This window comes from Dryobates pubescens, chromosome 2 (genome assembly GCF_014839835.1).
Source record: "Dryobates pubescens isolate bDryPub1 chromosome 2, bDryPub1.pri, whole genome shotgun sequence".
NCBI classification, from domain to species: domain Eukaryota; kingdom Metazoa; phylum Chordata; class Aves; order Piciformes; family Picidae; genus Dryobates; species Dryobates pubescens.
Genome location: NC_071613.1, coordinates 43130324 through 43151797, shown reverse-complemented (window position 1 = coordinate 43151797; position 21474 = coordinate 43130324). Strand labels below are relative to the sequence as shown.

Here is a 21474-nt window from a genome sequence, read left to right as displayed (position 1 = left end):
TGTTCCAGTATGCCTGAAGTTATTAAGCCCACATTTGCCTTTAGCTGGATGGTGAAATCCATGATGCATCCGGAGTATAATTATGTTTGTCAAAAGTGAGTAGACATTAGTGTGGGTCTTCCCCAAACCAATCACATGATACAAGACAGTTGTGGGCAGGGTTGTTCTATCAGACTGATGCCCAGACTGGAGTTAGGAGTTTGAAAGTTTTTAATTGCTTCTTCCCCTGAACTTGGAGATGTCTGCAAGGATTGGTGCGGGCCAATGCAAGAACCTAATCCCCTGTTCCTGACTGGCCCAGATGAAAGTGCCATCTGGCTGCAGCACTGTATAGGCTCTGCACCTCAGCAGAGGTTTTTAAGTGGTGCCATTAGGAGCTTGCTAAAGCAAAGTCTTCTAGAAGGAGGAAGGGATCTGTAAACCCAGGAGTGGTGGCTTAATTTACTTCTGAGCCAGTTCTGCCCTCTGCTGAAAGGAATGCTCTTTTGGTGAAATCAAATATTAATGCTTTTTCTTACTTGAAATTAAGCAGGCAACTGTTTAAAACTCATCTTCAAAAAGATAGCATGTGTACTGTTTAGTGGAAATCTCTGCTTTCTCTAAATAATAAAAACTTTCCTGTTTGTCAAACCCAGACCATGCATAGTTGGGTGGGTGAGGATTTGCCAGCTAGGACAACCACAGCTTCTTCAGGGCCTGGTGAAGGAAACTTGGAAGAGAAATGTAAACAGGTAGACTAAAAGCTTTGTGCACTAATCACACTAATCATGTTTGCAGTCTCAACTCAACTGTCGAGCTGTGTAAAAAGACCTGTCTGGGAGACTGAAAAAGCCTTGTCTGTCTGTGAAGTAATTTTTGGCCTTGCTGTGTTTTTCTGTTAACTCTCTTGTAGTCCATATGCAATTAGGGTTATGAGGCCCTCTCCTTTCATGGGGCTGCTAGTGTTGTGAGCCCACTGCCAATGAAAGTCTGAATAATTTGAAAACTGCTTTCATATAGCTCAAGCAACTAGCCACTTACTCTGCTTGATCTACTGGGCCAGCAACAGCAGCAGTCTAAGGCACTTGTATTAAGCTTAGATCACTGGCCACATTTCCTCTCTGAAATGGATGGATTTTTCCAGTTAGCTGTGATCTTATTCCTTAATGAGTCCAAACCATTTCAGGAAGGCTTTATTATAATTCAAGTTACAGAGGTTACAGATTTTGACAAAGCTGACCAACACCTGCTGCCTGGATGAAAAAAAAACAAACAAACCAGCCCCCTCCCCCATGAAGTTGCTAAATCATTTGTGTCCCTTTAGCAGCTGGCTGTTGGGACAGCATGAATTGCATTGACCTAAGTGTGAAACTTTGGGAGCTGCTACTGGCTTGTGGAGCTTGACCCTTGTCGCATTGTTTTAAGGAAAATAATGAAGTTACATAAGTAATCCTTTGCACATGATTCAAGAGCCTGACATGGAGCCAGATCCCCTCACTAGCATAGTCAGGCTCTGAAGTCACTGGAGTTTCTCCAGCTCAAGCCAGCAGAGAATTGCTTCATTAAGATTAGATAATCTGTAAGGTCTATCTGATGTGCCACTGAAAGGAGACAGATTAGTGTTCCACACTAACAGCAAGGAGAGACAAAGGCAAGGGAAAAGTCAGGATATTACTCGTTCTTCCAACTATTTATCATCAAGCACGAGTGTTGCATGGAGAAGAATGTTTGTACATTGTGTAGAGAAATAAGATTGATTTTTTTTAATTGCTTGCTTTAAATTTATTTATTCCTTGAGTAATCTAATCAAACTAGCGCCAAGATTTTGAGAAATGACTGGTGATTCTGAGAATGTCCTCTGGTTTGTCACAAGCTGAAAATCCACAGGCTTAAAAATCTTAGAAATATTATCTACAAAAGATGTCCTTTGGCTAGATAAATGTAAGCTTGATAAATGAAATTTCAAGGATTATCAAGCGTGTCTGGATCTAAACATTCAGTGTGGAAATGCTGCTGATGATCCTCTTTATTACTGAAATAAAATTAACTGTGTTGGAACTGGGAAGTATTGCAAGAGTGAAACTTGGAGCACGTTGTAACTGATTTCAAGCTAGCATGGACAATTGAGCTTTTTGAGGTCAGTGCTATCAGTGTTCTCGATTTTATGGTAGCAGAGACCACGGTGTTTGTGGGTTAAATATTAAGTAGCATATCATGGCTGAAGTGTCTGCCTAAAATAGACCTAGAAGTGCAGTTGGGTGACCAAGGGCTATTTTAAAAGAACACAGCCAAAGTTAACCTACATAGTTCTAGTGTTGCTTTTGAGACATTTATTGGAGCATCCCTCCTAGGCTGTAGTAGTAGTTGACTTTATTTCAAAAAGCACAGACTGTAGGTCTGCTCTCTTTCAGACCACATAAGATTGGAAGCATTGTGAGCAACTGTTCAGGACCTCATTCAAAGCCCAACATCCTTATTTGCAGGCATCAGCAAAGCTACTGAAGAACATCCAGTACACAGAATACTGGCAGACACTCCTAAAGACAAGCTGTATTTTGTGCAAAGAGAGAGAGTGAACTGTCCTGTTCATTCAAGCAGAAAAAAAAACAAAAGTGGAACAAAGTGGATTTCTGGGAGCTGGGATTTCCCTCAGATACTCTTGCAGTACAACATCTGTGCTAGTAGCGTTTGTGCATTAGGGTTAAACTGTATCAATTAGGTAACTCTGTGCTTCAAAGAGAAGCTATAGGATCATAAAGTCCCTGATGGAGCTTTGGTGAAGATTTTGCTCCTATCTATGAGGCACATCGTAGACCTCTCTGTCACAAGAAGGGTACCTTTAGAGCATAACACTGTAGAGTGTGTGCTCTTGCACCTATTTTGCTCTGTTTACTTAGGAGGTCCTCAAGGATGACCTTGTTTCTAGCCAATCAGTGGGGTATGTGGGACAAAGGTATCTTAAATCCTTTTCCACCTCACTGTACCTCGGGCAGCTCCTGATTTAACAGTTGAAATCTCCTGATATTTCATCTCTGAGCAATCTCTCAAAGTAGGAATGTTGCTGATCAGTTTTCCTGGTTTTGGTTTGTTTTATTCCTTTTTTTCCTTTTTTTTCTTTCTTTTTTTTTTAATCTCAATGAATATGAGATCAGCTTATTCTGACACACTAGATCTGCATGTCCACTTCCTAACCATCCAGGATATGCATGCCATTCACAAACAGGAATGTACTTTGGCATGGCTTGGCACTTTGCATTCTGTTCAACATGCTGATTGCTGTTCTTAGATCTCTTCTTTGCAGTAATATTTTTATTACAGAAAATACTGTGCTGGTGAAAACTTATAAATTCTTGGATCAACATGTATGGAAATACACAACCCTGTTGGATGCCAGGCAGGCTTCATGGCACTTGCCCAAAACTTCAGGTCAAAGGAGGGTAGAGTGTGGAATTAAGAAAGCCATGGGGAAAACTCTCTCCCCACTTCTTTCATCCTTAGATCTTTAGTGTGAGGTGAATAATGACATACTGTGTTTCTGTTCAAGTCAATGAGAGTTTTGGCAGGAGGCAGCATGTTCCATCTGGAATGAAGAGTCTGAAGACCTGTTGCAGTCCTTGGAAGCCCATTGTGTGCCTCAGTTTCTTTGGCCCTATGAAAAGGATGTTACATAAAAAGCCTTTATGGATGAAAAATGTTTGTTATGTACAAAGCTGTGTTACTGCAAATTGGAACTGATAGCAGAAGGAACGGTATAGCTTGAATTGCAATTTGCACACTGAAGCAATGAGGTACTTTGATTCTCCTCTGCTAGGAAAAGGTATTTCTGTACCCGAGTTTATCATAGTCAGGGTTGGAAGGGACCACAAGGATCATCTAGTTCCAACCCCCCTGCCATAGGTAGGGACACCCCACATTAAATCAGGCTGGCCAGAGCCTCATCCAGCCTGGTCTTAAACACCGCCAGGGACAGAGCCTCAACCACCTTCCTGGACAACCCATTCCAGGGCTTCACCACTCTCATGAGGAAGAACTTCCTCCTCACCTCCAGCCTGAATCTCCCCACCTCCAGCTTCATTCCATTCCCCCTAGTCCTATCACTACCTGATATCCTGAGAAGTCCCTCCCCAGCCTTCTTGTAGGCCCCCTTCAGATACTGGAAGGCCACAATTAGGTCACTTCGGAACCTTCTCTTCTCCAGACTGAACAGCCCCAGCTCCTTCAGTCTGTCCTCATAGGAGAGGTGCTCCAGCCCTCTGATCATCCTCGTGGCCCTTCTCTGGACACGTTCCAGCACGTCCATATCCCTCTTGTAATAGGGGCTCCAGAACTGGATGCAGTACTCCAGGTGGGGTCTCAGCAGAGCTGAGTAGAGGGGGAGAATCACCTTCCTTGACCTGCTGGCCACACTTCTCTTGATGCAGCCCAGGATCTGATTGGCTTTCTGGGCCAATCAGATCCTGCTACAGGATTCCACTTCACAGGAAACTGCAGATATACTTAATTATTGCAACTTTATGAATACATTTCTTGCTAAAAAATCCTTCTTTGAATTGGTGAGAACAATGAGTACAGTTATTTCTGCAGCAGTGAATTCTATTGTTACTCTCTTTAAAATTCTGTCTTGGTTTTAGGAAGATTTGGAAAGTTCCTGGAAAAAAAAAACCCAGACAAAAGTGCCTGCTCTTCCTATGCCTGTTTCATCTACTGTTCCAAAATAAGATCATGTGTAGTTTTGCTGCTTACTCTGTGAGCCTAAGCCACTTCTTTGTATCCAGATATATATTCTGGAGGTTGATGTGACAGTGGCTGCACCCTCTTTGGAGAAGGTGATGATGCTGCAGACTGTTAGAGGTCCTCATCATCACTTCACTTTTGTTGTTCTTAAGCAGTTTTTATATTTTTATATATACTGAAGGCAAAGGCAGAGGAAGAAGAAAAGTATTAGTGCAGTCCACACAAGTTGTATATGGCATGGGAAGTCTGGCTAAGAACATGTGATGTTAATTACTCTTGCAGACCTGCACTCTGTGATTTATTCTTCTTCCATTTCCATTTGATTCCATTGTCTAAGTTCAGGATACACAGAGCTGTATGTTTGCTAATGGAGTTAGTGGAGATCCTGTTCTGGCAGCTATTTTTCCAGGCAGACAGGGAAAACCTTGCCCAGTGAAATAATTGGTAAAATTCTCAATTGAATGGTGTGCTGGTTTCACTTACTAAATTTTGGGAATCTGGTGGGGTTTAGCCTGTCTATGAATAAGAGAAAACTGGTTCTCACCATCCCAATAGATCTTTCACTTGAGATAGTCTACTGTTGCTGACGTGGTGAGACTTGCAAGGAGAGGTGGGAAAACCGAAGCAGGGATTACCTGTCTCATGAAATAAGCTTGTCAGATTGCAGTCCTATCTGATCTTCTGGGTTTATTTGTTTCCTCACATTTTTTGCAGTAACTTGTTCAATTGAAATATGTGCTAGACAGGACAATAGTAAGATATTTTTTTTTTGTCACTAGCTGTGAATAGCTTCACATCTGATAATGGGTAATGATATAAATGGAAAAGTATATTGTGAGCTCTAAGAACTAAAAAGTTAACTGTAGCAGTTGGCAGTTCCTTATGACGCACCACAAGGAGCACATCAAGGATTAGTCTAATGCTGGAATCTTCTTTTTGCATGAAACACACGTTGTTTGCTGTAAGGATTGTTACCAATGGAATATGTACTCTTTTCAAAGACTAAAAATTGATGATGATCTTTTTCTGCTTCTTTTCAGGCAGCACAAATAGTCCTGATTTCTCTCTTTGAATTGAATACTCCCGAGTTTACCATGTTACTTGGTGCCTTGCCAAAAACATTCCAGGATGGTGCTACCAAGCTTCTGCATAACCACCTCAAGAACTCAAGTAACACCAGTGTGGTGAGAGGCCTTTCTCCTTACAAATAGCAGAGTCCCAAAGACAGCAGCTCACCGATAAGCTGTTGCAGATGTTCAGTAGCATTAATTATCTGTAACTGTTGTCTTGAAGCAATAAGTGCATGAAAATTGTTGGGGTTTGTGCTTTCAAGTCGGTGGTGCTTTTGAAAATCCTGCCAGTAAGGACATTTGGGCTAAAACAGAGATCCCGATACCACAGATTTTCCAGGTTTGCCACACTATTGAAATCGGTTAAATAACAGATACATTGTCTGTAAGAAGCTGTCAGGATCTTTGATGAGACTAACCAGGTCTCCTCAGTCTACACCTATTTCCTTATGTTTTGGTTTTACATATAGCTTTTACATTTCTCTCAAGGAATATGTTAGTAGAGGATTGAAATGTGCTTCTAAACTTCTTTTTACCTCAGAGCAGCAAGAATTAGGGTATTTTTTGTCATCGTCTTCTGTGAAAATCTTGTGAAACTTGCTGGACTTTGAGTCCTCTTATTTTAGCACTTCAGTAGGGATAAGGAGACCTTTGTCTAAGCTAGAACTGTAGCATTAGGCTTCCAGGCAAATGGACTAGATTCTGCAGTAGAATAGAATAGAATAGACCAGACCAGACCAGGTTGGAAGAGACCTTCAAGATCATCGTGTCCAACCTATCATCCAACACCACCCAACCAACTAAACCATGCAACCAAGCACCCTATCAAGTCTCCTCCTGAACACCTCCAGTGATGGTGACTCCACCACCTCCTTGGGCAGCCCATTCCAATGGGCAATCACTCTCTCTGTGTAAAACTTCTCCTAACCTCCAGCCTAAACCTCCCCTGGCGCAGCCTGAGACTGTGTCCTCTTGTTCTGGTACTGTACCTTAAGCCTGTGTGAAGAGAGTCAGAATTGGGAGCAATTTCTACTCATTTTGTTGTGGTATAAACAATTGTGCAGGCCAGTGGAAAAATGGTAAGTTAGATTGCTTGCTTATGCCCATAATAAGCACAATCAGAATGCTTTAGACAATGCAGAAAATAGCTGCTTAATTGAATTGCTAAATTGCCAGGGTAATGGTCTGCATACTTTAGAGCCTGGCAAATCACGTTTAAGAATCCTGGACGCCGGGTGGATTGATAAACCATTTCTCTGGCAAATATTTCCAGGCAGTGTGTGTTGCATAGTTTAAATTGCAGGTTCTGTGGATTGTTAAATAAATAAATAAATAGATGCACATGTGCTTGCTTTATTCTCAGGACACACTGATGACTACATGAATCATGCCTGCAGAGTTTTAGCTGAAGAGCCAGAACCAAAACTACACTAAGCTTGTTTAGCACAAACAAAGGCAATATTTGGACCTGGCTTTGTTATGTACTCCTGCCTGTGCCTTACAACATGTTGCTAATCCCTGTCTTTCTTCTTCTGTTCCAGGGTTCCCCCAGCAATACCCTTGGTCGGACTCCTTCCCGGCACTCCAGCAGCAGAACCAGCCCCTTAACTTCACCTACCAACTGTTCCCATGGTGGACTGTCTCCAAGGTAATTTGGGAGGCTAATTAAACCACTTGCAAAATACTGAAGGATTGCAACATTGAGTGTGCACTTGCAAAATAGGACTCGCTTGGAAAGCAAAAACAAGACCAAAAGTTTATAGTAGATTGCTCCAAAGAAGAGCATGATAATACATGGTTGGTAATTGATTTCAGTGTTCTTGTCCTCATACTATCTGTGTAATCTTAATGTATTTTCTTGTGATCTAAATTTTCTTTCATAAGTAGGCCTTCTCCGAAGTCTTCCATATTTGTGGGTTAAAGGTAATATTAAATGGCAGCATTAGAAATGAGGTCTTGCTAAGGATGCAAATATCATGCAGTGTACGATGACTTTCTGGTCAAGGGTTTCAAATTGTGTCTAGTTTTCAGGTGTGCCCTTGTGACCAGTAATTCATCTGATTGTAGTACAGTGCTTGTTCTGCTGAGAGATCTGTTGAATCTCCTGTTCCACTCTTATGGTATGTGAGGACTGTAGAACAAGCAGATATAGTGATTATTATTTCAGTGCTGAATATCTCTCCAATCACTGTCCTGGAAGCTCACCAGCAGAATAGTGGTTTAATACTTTGGGTAGCAGGTCTATTGCAAGCAGATGTTTAGCTGAACCTACAGATGCTACCCTAGAATATATTGGGCCATTCCAAAACATTATATTGAGCAAACATGGACTTGTGGATATTGGAAATGTACATGTTTCACACCATAAAACCTTAAAGCAGAGGAGGTAGGACTGCTGGATGCAAGTAATAGGTTGTTATCTGTACAAGCTTTAATTCATGCTAGGAAAGCTTAAGAGCTGCCAAATTTGTCTGCCACGTCTCTTTGTCATGGAAGGGACAGAAGGAAACGTGTTGAGCGAGGGCTGCGTTTTGTAGTCCAGTGTAATAACTTACACTGAAATCTGTTGATCCAGCCCTGTTATGACTTGCTAAACCCTGTCTGCAGGGATGCTTAGACATGTGAGTTCCCAGGTGTCAAGAGAAACACAGGCTTTTAACCTTTAATGAGCAGTTACACTAATTGCAGCAGCACGTGAAGAGCACGTGGAGTTTCCTGAGTAAATTTTGGTATCTAAATACCTCTTTGTGACCCCTAAATCTCTTATAATCCAAAACTAGACCAGGAGGTTACAAGCCAAGGTTAAGTTGCCTATTACAATTTTTTTCAACAGAGATTTCATTAAGTAATTAAGTTGTAGAATTTCAGGGGAGGGGAGTGATTCCAGCTATGTTGCTTTCTTTTTGCCTAGTTTGAGCATTGTTGCCCTGCTGATTTCTGCCTTGGGAAATTAACAAACTGAGATTTGTCTCCCTGTGGTTACGCTGTGGCTTTGCTGGCAATGTTTGAATGTGGCACATATTTGATAAATCCATGACCTTTTAGCATGCATTTTGGGTTTTGCCATTGGACCACAACTGTGTTTTGACATTTTGCTCACTGCATTTCAGTTTGTCTTTGCATTCCTCTGTCTCGATGTCAGGATGCATGTATCAAAATACTGATAGAAGCATTCAGTGTACACATGCTACTTTGTTTGTTGCTGTTGTTTTCCAGCATTTTGAGTTTAAGAACCAGAGGGTTTTTTTTACCTTGTGATGTGTTCCTAAGGAATAGTTAGAAGGGGTATGTAATTCCAGAGCATTCTGCCATTAAATTGCCAAGACCAAAACTGCCACTGATGCAGTGGGCTAGGTACTTTCCTTTAGAAATCACTCCTTGAGTTTTCTAATGCATTCTTGGAGGTGTTGATCCAAAAATTTAGGTACTTTTTAAAGAAGTGTGTCCTGCTTCTTTGGACTTAGTTATTCAAGAGTAATGCATAATAGTTACTCTTCAATGATAGGTGAAGGTGGAAGCTCTTGTACAAACCTTTTAAAATATGCAGAGAAGTTCTCCGTTTTTAGTGAGTGACGCTGAGCAGTGACAGCTGCAGACTTTTACCATTTGTGGGAGAGGTGGTGGTGGCAATTACTGCTGGTCAATAGCTTCTGATGCTCTGCTGGACCTCATCCTTCTTAAAAATGTCTTGTGTAGCACAGTTTGAGAGTGGCCCTGATGTGTAGAACAAGTGAGAATTTTATTCTGTTTCTGAAAGTACACCTGGTTGTCCTCCTTTTGGAAGAAAAGGCTTTGGAAGGTGTGCTAACAGGTTGTGGGAAGTAGGGTGCACTGCAATATTGCAGTTGTTGGTATAGGTGCTTCTGTATCATATTTCCATTACAAATTCTTGGCATTTCCTATTCATCAGTGGGGTATAATATCACTTTCCTCTCTAGGAACTTGCAAAATAAGCACACCTGAGTCATTCTGATGTCAGTGTAAAAGGATAAAGATTGCCACAGTTTCTGTGTAGCCCTCCTCTGAAACTAGGTTTGGCTTTACATTGCTATGGGACCCATTACCAGAGGGTTGTACTGAGGTTTGTGTATGCCCATTGCTTCCTGGGATGCTCCATGTGTGTGCTCTACTTACCTTGTCCATACCTATGTCTTTTACAGGCAGCAAAAGAAGGATTCTCTCAGTTCTTAATGCCAGCTTTGCTATGAAGTTAATACTTTTCTTTGAATTTTTGAGGAGTTATGCCTAGAGATGTGTCTGTCTTTGGGGCTGGGATGTGTGTAGAAAGGACAATTTGGGTCCTGTAGGAATACAGAAATGTTGCTAAGCATAGCTGCTCTCCCACATTGCTAATGGTTTGTGGACAATATCCTCAATCAGCAAGGCTTCATTGAAATGGACTTTCTGTAGAATGTTTGTATGCTATTGCCTTAGGTCATGTTCCTTCTCCCATATGATTGTCATGACAACCAAATTCCAGATGACTTGGGGGTTTTTTATTATTATTTTTGTGTGTGGATAGATTTTCAGTGTTTTTCTTGAACTGGACATTGCTAATCCAAACAGCTAATTTGCCTATGCAGATGGTAACTTCTGCTCAAGTATCCCCTGATGTTTTCAGAAGGGTAGCGTGATTTCAGGGCCTTGGTGAGAGGCCTTCCTTCTTCTGCATTCATTTGCTCAATCCATTTCTGCTTCATAATCACTAGAACATATCCACTGCATCTGTGAATTATTTCTGCATTTTTACTTGCTTTTCTTTGTCTTGACAGTTTTAGTTTGGGGGAGAGGAGTTATGGAGGAAAGAGGCATTTTCTGAAGAGGAAAAGCAGGGGAATGCACTTGGGAAGGCTGAAAATAATAGGAAAAAAACCTCAAACTTCTGACTGAGAGGAAAAAATATTTCCTGGGCAGTGCTCAGATTGAATGGCTTGAGTTTGACTTGGATAGAGAAAATCTTCTGAGACTTAGCAAAAATCTAGTATGACAAAAAAGAGAAGTAGTCTTCCAGTGTAAGAATACCATTCCGAATGGCAAATGAAATACCACAAACTCAGATGTTCAGGTTGTGAATTGTCACCTAGAATTCTGTAGGAGAATTTGAAAGAGTATCAAATTAATAGGTTTAGCCTACTGTTTCTGCCTTCAGTTGCCCAGACACCTGTGTATAGTTTCAATTACTAAAAAACCCCAAGCAGTTTCAGGCCTCTAGAGGAAACACAACAAAACAAAAACCTAACAGTTTTATTTGGTTACTGAAGTTTGCATGATTGGGTTTTTTTCACTGAAATTTTTCTTAGAAGATACCCTGAAACATGAAATTTGACAGTTTCTGTATTGAATTGTGCAAGACATGGAAAAAGATTGAAAGTAAACCACTCACCTTCTGTACTGATGACGAGCCTGCATTATTTGGTGGCCCATTTGCAAGTAGGTGAGACCTGAGCTTTGTGACCTGATCAGCAGTCTGGGTTTCTGGTGTATTTCTGTAGTAACAGTCACATGTAATAGCTATGTTTTTGGATTACTGGCTAATGAGTGAATTTCCTGACACAACTCTTCAGAGGATTTTTCAGCTGGCTTAGCTGCTGTTTGCACTAGAGCAATTCTTGATTTGTTTGCCACTTCTGGTCTTGCAGTATCTCTCACTTGTGTATATACAAATGTAACCTTCCAAGACTGTGCTTAAACTTAATGGAAACAAAGCAGTATCCAGAATACTGCACTAGCTAAAGCATCTGTATTCTTATTTAGAAAATGGTATTTGAAATTCATAGACCAGTAAGGGAACAGGACAAAAACAAAGCTTGGACAAACTGGTAGAGGGATGGATGCCTTGACCAATAGGCACAAGATCAAACAGTTAAGAAAAGGGACTTGCAGAAGTTTAATGAGAGATCCGACTTGACTTTAGAAGCTGGTTTCATCCAGTCTTTCTGAGTTTGCCTCCTGAAACCGGGGTCAAGTCCTCAATTTCCATGATATATTTACACTCCAGACTGACTTTCACTTGCTAGATGTTTGGGATCAGTTTAAATCTGGTGAAATAGAATCAGATCTTAAGCCCTGCAAAGGTTTGCCAATTGTGTAGGGCCTGATTGCAGGCTCTTATAAAGGCGCTAGGAAGGAAATGTCACAAACTACCTTTGGGGATCTGATTTGGAAGAAAAAAGGGAGGAAAAAAACCCATCTCCAACTTTATTTTCTTCCAGGGAAATTCTGTGCTTCACAAATACCTGTGTAGAGTTTGAACACAGGTGCATGGTCAGGGATTGTTGATTTAGAGCATTTTAAGAGCTGATTTTGGAGGCTATATCCATTTGTAAAATGTACTGGTTAGTACAATCCAGGGACTTCCTCTTGTGTGAACCATATCATTTTGTTAGGAATAGAAGTGGAAATTAATAATAAAAGCCCAAACAATGTCTTGTGAGGGTCAATGGAGTATTCTTGTTTAATTCTGTTTCTGTTAATTTCTTTTTCCCTCTCCAAGGCAGCATGACAGCACTAAGCCATTTAGATTATAGTTTCTTTGTTTTTGTTTTTTTCTCCCTCTCCTTTCTCTGCTTTTTCTCTTTCGTTTCTCCTCTGGTCACGGCAGTCGGTTCTGGGGTTGGAGTGCAGACGGGCTGTCGAAGCACCCCCCTCCCCTTTCTCAGCCTAACTCCATCCCCACTGCTCCTTCCCACAAGACTTTCAGACGCTCTTACTCTCCCAGGTAACAAGCTACCTGTTAAACCAACTTGTCTGAGGTGTCACAGTATTGTTTACCTTTCACACAATGGGATTTGTTAAAATTAATGGGAAATTATTTGCAGAGGCTTTGGATGGAGCAGGAAAAGAGATGATGATAGCTTTCAGAGAGTGCAGCTGACATGCAGCTACTTGCTCACTGCTTGGGGAAGATACAGCATGCAAATGGGGGGAAAAAAAGTGGATTTTTCCAGAGTCTTCCTCCTTACCAGATTCTCAAATGGGTATATGTTTCACAGTTGGTTTCCACCGCAGAACACAGTTGCTGAGCACTTCCGCTGGGCACTGATTGCGTTAGGATAGCACAGGCAAGGTCCTTCAACTTGGCTACACTGTGCGAGTGGCACAGGAGCCTTTTCAAGCAGGCAATTAGAGCTCAGTAGTAGTTTCATATCTGTGGTACTGACTATTCATCGGACAATGAGGATGAAGCTTGCATCTATGATTTTTACCAGCTGCTTGCATGGTGTGATTGAGGAACATCTTGGGAATTTGTAATATCAAAATGAAAATTGTCCTCACCACAAATTTCAGAGGTTATCAATTGTGAATTTTGACATATGGTCCTCCTCCTGTGCCCTCACATTTTTTTCCAGTCAGTATACTGGACTGAAGCTGTATACTGGTTGTCATCACACAAACCTTTCTGAATATAAATGTAATGTGTCAAACCTCTGGGTGGAATTCCTTGGATCTCTTTTTTTTTTTTTTAAAGTTTATATTCTGACAACAGGCTTTCTGTAGATGCATTTTCTCCTGGCTTAAAATATATTGCTGTAACCTGAGGAAGGACTATATTTAGTTTTTCCTTGAAGCACGAAGTTTCTAATGAAAAACCATTGAAAGAAAAGCAAACAAACCGTTCTTTGAGGGCTCAAAATCTGGCGATCTGTGACGTCTGAGGAAGGAGATGGTATCTCGTAGTCTGTACCTCTGTGAGTACCTGCAGAATTGAAACTTTGATGTTCTGATTTTTCTAGGACACTAAGATATTTGTGGAAGAGAGAGATCCATGTTGATTTTTGGTCTTTAAAAGTTGAGATTTTTTTCACCCCTCTCCTTTCATTAGCTGACATTAGGGTTTGGAATAATGCAATGTTTATTCTAGCCCAGAGCCTGAAAGTACAAGGAAGTGGGTTACTGTGTACTGCTTGAGGATACTAAACTGTGGATTACTTACACATAGTTTGGATTAGAAACTAAATAATAGCTTATGGAAGTAAAATGCATTTCATATTAGACTGGAAAACTTCCAAATTGTATCCTGATAAATTTGTACAGAGCTGCATTGTTTTAGTGCAGCAGAAGAGGGAAAATAATATTGTGACATCCCTAAACACTGCTCATCTCTACTCACTTCTTATTCATCCTGTGGCTTTCCTCTCGTTTTCTATGTGGATCATAATTATTTATCTCTGCCCCTTTTGTGTCCTTTTTTAACCTTTCCTGAAAGGTGGGTGTAGTTCCATTTTAAATTCCCTCCATCATCTCCAGTACACATACTGTCAATACACATGCTCATGTGTAGAGTTTTCGTTCATGTAGAACATGGCCATTATGTGATCTCCTACACAGGCTTATTCTAGAGAGATGAAATCACTGCATTCTTTAGAGATTTACTAAAGTGTGGTTTTGTGCTTCAAAAAATGCATCAAATTGGTGGCTCTTTGGTGAGAAATTGCCTTAGTCCTTCGGCATTGCAGAGTCTGTACTTCAGTCATTTTTTGGTAGCAGAGTAGGGCAAAATTCATCCCTCAGGAAAGAAGTGAGGATTTCAGCAGAAGATAGTGTGTTCAGTACATCTGTGATTGTTTCTCTTTTTGGTTTTTTTTGCCATGGATTTCATTGTGTGACCTTTGGTAAGTCATGTCATCTCTTGGTGTGGGTATATCAGTAGTTCCATGTATGCCTTTTCAAATGGTGCTTTCATTGCTCACTTAGATATTGTGTGATTAAACCCTTTAAGATCTATGAATTAAGTGTGCTCAAGCTCAAAATCAGTATTTTTGAGGCCATACGAAGCAAAGGTTTTCCTCTCCCTGCCTGATACTTCCGAACAATCTTAAAACTGTCTCACTTTTGTCTGGAAACCTCTCACAGTGCACTAGAGTCATTCAACTCTCTGAAAAGCCCTCAATACTTAGAATTCTGTAGGTTTATAAACAGTTTTTCCTGGTTGGTTGGTTGGTTTCTCTTTCTTCCTGGCCTGACAGACACTGTTTAAAGTTGGGAAGCTGTCCTTTGGTTTCTTTGTCAGAACACACGTTGTTGATGATTGTGTGAGTATAGTGCGAGCATGTTGCTTGGGAGCCAGGGATTATGGCTATTTTTAGTGTGGTAATCCCAAAGGAATCAGGCAGCACTAGTCTGTCTCTGTTTGAGGTTCCTGAGTTTCTTCCAGGAAGGGGTGGGGAGGGGGGGAACCACCACAAAAAAAGGCAGTGGTTCTGGGTATTTAACATCCTACTTTTAGTTCTATTGAAAATAATAGCTGTGTACTCAGGATTCTCTGTTTGTTCTTTTTTTTTCTCGTCCACCTCACAGGGAATCTTTATTTTGTGGAACACACAACTTTTTGTTGAGCTGTCCTCCTCCAAGCCCATTCTGTCAGCCTTCCCAAACTGTTAAGAAATAGTAATTCACCCCTGTAGGGAGCCACTTCTTGTGATTTATTGACAAACAACTTGATGTAAATGTCTCAGATTCTTTTGGTTTATTTGCTTCTGGCTCTACTAGGATCTGAGACTCACCCAGAGAAAATGTTCTCACTTACTGTGTCTCTTCATTAAATCTCTCTTGGAAATGTGATAAATCTGATTGTCTTGCAAACTTGACTTCTCCTAGATAGAGCAAAGCTCTGCCAATAAAGCCTTTTCATTTTCTTCAAGCTCGTAGGAGCTTTTCTTCTTAGCCACCTCTCGTCATATCATCTGCCTTTGCTTGCCAGGCATTTTTTCATGGATCTTAATTTTGGATAGCTCCTCAAGGAATCACACGACTTGTGTGGTTTTACGCTGCTGAGGAATTTCTGAGGCACAGACAGACTGCAAGAAAGCATCAGATTCGAGTGAGAGAATTTCCCAAGCTTAGGCTCAACACTAAAACACATCTTTTTTTCAAGGCATTGTGCGAGTGGTTTTGGTTTTACTATCCTAAATGACAATTGGATGAGTTAGACTAAGGTTTATCTCAGGTACATTTTCATTTCCATTTAAATCTGTCACATTTGAATTAATTGATCGAATATATTTGAAAAATCAATGACATTTAAATTTCATATCATTTCCACCAGCTGTCACAACTCCTGAATTCTCATAGTGATTGGTTTGCATTATTTTCCTTTTTAAACAACACCATCACCATGCTGGGAATGTGGTGGTTCTTCATTTTTTCCCCCCTTTTTCGTTTGTGGAAGCTAGCACACTCACTGCTGTGGAATGGAACAATCAGTGGATCTGATTTACCCTCACAGCAGTGTAACACCACTGATTTCAGTGGATCTTCTTCTGGATTCATTCCCATTTGAAGGGAGACTGCTTTGGTTCCATCCATGTGTTGTTGCCAGTCATTGTTGGAAAGGGTACGCCAAATCATCTGTCTCTGACCTGCCGTTGTTGTTGTTTACAATCAGAAGTGGATTCCAATGTCATATGTAACATTTCATATACGTTTGGTCTTTAGTATGCTGGATTATGACACGGAGAACCTAAATTCTGATGAAATCTACAGCTCTCTTCGTGGAGTCACAGAAGCGATTGAAAAATTTAGTTTCCGTAGTCAAGAGGACCTGAATGAGCCAATCAAACGTGATGGAAAGAAAGACTGTGACATTGTAAGTACTAACTTGGTTAATTAATGTCCACAAATAGGTGAAAATTCAAAGCATTGTGTTCAAACCTGGATTGCTGGTGTACAAAATCCAGTTCCTCCTGCTGCGTTCGTGCCAGCGTCTTTGGCTTATTGGTTGCTAAATTCTTACATGTAAATTATGGGGTGCCCTAATGTAGTCCCTTGCTCTAGCCTCCTGTGAAATGTGCTCATTGAGCTTCTGTTGGGGTCTCAAGGAAATGGTGCTAGTGTTCCTCAGGCTCATCGCAACAACCCCATGCAGCGCTACAGGCTGGGGTCAGAGTGGCTGGAGAGCAGCCTGGCAGAGAGGGACCTGGGGGTACTGGTGGATAATAGGCTGAACATGAGCCATCAGTGTGCCCAGGCAGCCAAGAAGGCCAGTGGCATCCTGGCCTGTATCAGGAATAGTGTGGCCAGCAGGAGCAGGGAAGTCATTGTGCCCCTGTACTCAGCACTGGTTAGGCCACATCTTGAGTACTGTGTCCAGTTCTGGGACCCTCAGTTTAGGAAAGATGTTGAGGTGCTGGAACGTGTCCAGAGAAGGGCAACAAAGCTGGGGAGTGGTTTGGAGCACAAGCCCTATGAGGAGAGGCAGAGGGAGCTGGGGTTGCTTAGCCTGGAGGAGAGGAGGCTCAGGGGAGACCTTACTGCTGTCTACAACTACCTGAAGAGAGGTTGTAGCCAGGTGGGGGTTGGTCTGTTCTCTCAGGCAACCAGCATCAGAACAAGAGGACACAGTCTCAAGCTGTGCCAGGGGAGGTTTAGGCTGGATGTTAGGAAGAAGTTCTTCACAGAAAGAGAGATTGGCCATTGGAATGGGCTGCCCGGGGGAGGTGGTGGAGTCACCATGCCTGGAGGTGTTTAGGAAGAGACTGGATGGGGCACTTGGTACCATGGTTTAATTAATTAGTTAGTGTTGGGTGATAGGTTGGACTCAATGGTCTTGAAGGTCTTTTCCAACCTGGTTAGTTCTGTTTTGTTCTATTCTATTCTATTTTTTCATTGAATGTGTGTAATCAGATCTGTAATGCAAAATGTTAGTTCTTAATGTGTGTTCTTAAGATGAGTTCTTAAAACTCAAAAGTTTATTATTTCGTAGCTATTATTTCATAATCATTCTGTGTGACCAACTCCTATGGCACCTTATGCTGCATGAATGGTTACAGATTTCTCTCCCCTGTGAGATGCTATTTGTTTTAATTAAATACATGGAATTCAAAATGTACTGAAATCTTAAATGGTGATCCTTTTGTGTCCTTTCCAACTTAAGATCTCCTATGATCCTATCACCATTTTTCTTCTTACCTGGACAAACAAGCCTATGTTAGTAGATCAAGTTGGCCTTCTGGGATTTATTTTTCAGGGTCTTTCTATTGTTCATTTCATATTAGCTCGCTAAGCATCATCCAATCTCTGCTATTAGCAAGTTGTGAAGTTTTGTGAGGATGTTGCTTTTGCTTCCTTTCCCTTTCTTAGCAAATGAGTTCTCTTCCAGATCTTACGATAAGATCTTTACCAGCTTGTGCAGTTTTAGCAATGTTAGCTTACTCTTAGGTACATTATCACCGCTTTTGTGCATGTAAATGATTCTTTGCAGGTCAATTCCAAAAAGGCTCCAGGTTCCACAGAATTCAACTAGTCTCCTGACTTTTCTCTCTGTTTGGTCCCCAGGTGTCTCGAGACGGTGGCCTTGCTGTGCCTGCCGGTGATGTCCGTGGAAGCAGTGACATTGTGGAAGGTGGAAGGATGGCTCTAGATAACAAAACCTCGCTTCTTAACACCCAGCCTCCCCGCACCTTTTCAGGGCCTCGCGCTCGAGACTATAACCCTTATCCTTATGCTGACACAATTAACACTTACGATAAGACTGCCCTGAAGGAAGCAGTGTTTGATGATGACATGGATCAGCTTCGGGATGGTTTGTATCAGCGTGTCTCATGAAACTGTGGGCAGCTTACTCCCTTTCTGGTATATTTATGTCTGGGTAGCACTCTCACATATGTGCCTGCCTGTACATATGTTGTGTATGACTGCATCTGAGTCAAGGCTTGGTGTGAAGTAGAATGAAATAGTAGGAGCTGGTCTGTGGCTATCGAGAAAAAGTTACACTGCAGTTTGAATTTTTGTTTGCCTAGAATTTTGCTCAAACTAGTCCAATAAGCATCTATATGCATCTGTAGGGACCCTATTTTGGGGACCTTCCACTTTTGACTACTGAAACATCTCTCACTCAGTAGCTCATTTCATTTAAGTGATGTTGCACCTTAGCTTTATTCTTTTGCAGTACACTGATGAGTCACTGTACTTTGATCTAAAGGTCATACATGTGATCACTGGGTGTGTGTGTCTGGGAAAAACTGTAGCAGTTTTTGTCTTGTAGAAGTAATTGTTGGAACTGGATGAAATTCAATAGTCATCACTTCCTGGTTCGTTAGAAGCCTTGTGCAGATTCATGATCTGTGTATGAACTTGGGTGAAATTGTGACTGAGGTCACCTGGAATTTGATGCATTTCGGGGGGGGCCTCTTATGTGCACTTTGCTCTATAGAGGCTTAGCATCTTCTTTTCTCCCATTTCCTCAAATGATTTGCTGCCATTTGTCCTAGAAGTACCCATTGACCATTCAGACTTGGTGGCTGATCTTCTGAAAGAACTTTCCAACCATAATGAGAGGGTGGAGGAACGGAAAGGAGCTCTCCTGGAACTGCTAAAGATCACAAGGGAAGATAATCTTGGAGTTTGGGAGGAACATTTCAAAACCATTCTGCTCTTGCTGCTGGAAACACTTGGAGACAAAGATGTGAGATGCAGATTTTTGTCTTAATCCTCCTGTACATTGCCTCCTTTAGGGTGATAGTTCCTCTGTGCTGGTTTAAATTGTAGTGACTGTATTTGTACAGCCTCCTATCAGTGGTGCTGCACTGCTCATTTTTAATTTTGAAGGTTCACAACTCTACTTTCATCTTCAGTGTGTTCAGTTACAAATTTTCAGCTACTCTGAAGTGTCCCAGTCTTAGTAACAAATAACTAGGAAGTTGAACTAGAATCAGAAAGGTTTTCTCCTAATCTAGTATAAAAACTGTCAAGAACTTTCAGAAGCTGTTCCCTTCTAAGCTAGGGTGAAGTTACAAGCTCTTAACTATAGCACACCTATTGCTACAAAAAGGAGAATATGAGTGCCATAGAATCCTCTGTGACTTAAAGACTAAGCCATAGGATGGGTCTCTCTCTCACAAAAATGTCAAGAACAAACCGCTTTTAAGTATTAAAATACAAGCTGCATTACTGACACAGCTTTAAATGTGATAGAATACATAGAATACATAGAATAAACCAGGTTGGAAGAGACCTTCAAGATCATCGCGTCCAACCCATCACCAATCCAACACCGCCCAAGCAACTAACCCACAGCACCAAGCACCCTGTCAAGTCTTCTAAAAACCTCCAGTGATGGCGACTCCACCACCTCCCCAGGCAGCCCATTCCAATGGGCAATCACTCTTTCTGTATAGAACTTTTTTCTAACATCCAGCCTGAACCTCCCCTGGCGCAGCCTGAGACTGTGTCCTCTTGTTCTGGTACTGCTTGCCTGGGAGAAGAGACCATAGTTGACCAAAGTAGTAATTTACAGGCTAGATGTTTACTACTTCCACTTGGGGCTATTTGTGCAGCTAATATTGTTGGGACTAACACTGCAGCACACTGATATTTTGTAAAGGCTCAGCAAGCACCTTGCTGTACCTTCACATCAAAGCCATGCACCATCTGAGTGTTAGAATTTTTAGGCTTCATTGCACTGCCAGTTTTGGGTTGGCTTTGTTTCATCTGCTCCAAAATCCAGTGTATTTCTTGCACTCCTTATAAAGTATGTGGTGTGCTCTCAGAAATTTTAATTCTGAAGTAGTGTAGGTGGCTGACATTTTCTCAGTCATTGTTTGTGATGTAAGCATGAGCTGCTCTAGTCCCATATATTTAATATAGCATTGCCACACATGGCTTGGAGGACATGGTGGCTTTAGGTACATGTGAATTGTACTGTTGCAAGTGATGCTGTTTTGCAAATGGATAGTGATGGATATGCTTTAAAGGCTGAATACAGAGTAAAGTATTCTTCTACTGAAATGATAGAATATTTGAAGTGGCCACAAGCCAAAACCTGAATGTAACAGTTATGAAATTGAAGGAGGTGTTTTAAATCCCTTCTGCTAATGGTCTTTTGATATGAAGGATTAACACACAGGTCAGTGTTGACTACAATGACTTAACTGTTCTTGAAAATAATTTCCATAGGAGTTATAGGAAGAGAGTAGATTTTACTGCATTTGGTACAGGAGAAACATCTTTGTTTCATGGATGGAACCCAGTCTGATAGCCACAAAGCTAAGTAAAAGAGGAAGGGCAAAACAAATATCATCTAAGCTTCTTTGTGAATTCATGGAATGCAGTCATGCTGCTTTGGGTACAAATTTGTATTTCATTGCCAAAAGAGTACGGAATTCAACTAAGGAGATGAATTTTGATGCTTTCTTGTACCTGTGACAACATTCATTTGATGTGAAATTTTGTGCAAAGGCAAGTTAGGAGACCACGCTTGAATTTTAGTTGGTTATTGATTACACTGCTCACTCCACAGGAGCTAATACAGTGATACAAAATTTCTGGTTGTGTAGGCAGCCAAGAGAATTTTACTTCCAGCTACAGTTTTGAGAAGTGACCTTTTCCAATGTGTAATTCTCTCACCACAGCATTCAATAAGAGCCCTGGCGCTGCGAGTGCTGCGAGAGATCTTGCGGAACCAGCCAGCAAGGTTTAAGAACTACGCCGAGTTGACTATCATGAAAACACTGGAAGCACATAAGGATTCCCACAAGGAGGTGAGTGACCCTCTCAGCATTCCTACTGAGAAAGCAATATGGACCTGTTGAAGAAATGTAGGACCTGTGAGACTTAATAGGCAAATCTCATCCTGACAACAGAACAAATTGGGATTAAGTCTCTCAGGAGTAAAGAGATAGGATTTTTACATACTGAAGCAGGGAGGACAAAAGTTGAGACTGACAGCTGTTGAAATGGACTTGGAGCTATCTGG

General features: G+C 41.3%; 1 protein-coding gene across 1 annotated transcript in view; it reads left to right on the top strand.

The window, feature by feature from the left end:
* Window positions 1-21474, top strand: part of CLASP1 (cytoplasmic linker associated protein 1) — a 181951-nt gene that overhangs the window by 144866 nt on the left and 15611 nt on the right. The window contains exons 33-38 of the mRNA XM_054176222.1: window positions 5754-5897; window positions 7325-7431; window positions 16218-16368; window positions 18057-18303; window positions 18992-19185; window positions 21131-21259. Coding sequence (XP_054032197.1) covers window positions 5754-5897; window positions 7325-7431; window positions 16218-16368; window positions 18057-18303; window positions 18992-19185; window positions 21131-21259 — 972 coding nt within the window. The remainder of the gene's footprint in view (window positions 1-5753; window positions 5898-7324; window positions 7432-16217; window positions 16369-18056; window positions 18304-18991; window positions 19186-21130; window positions 21260-21474) is intronic.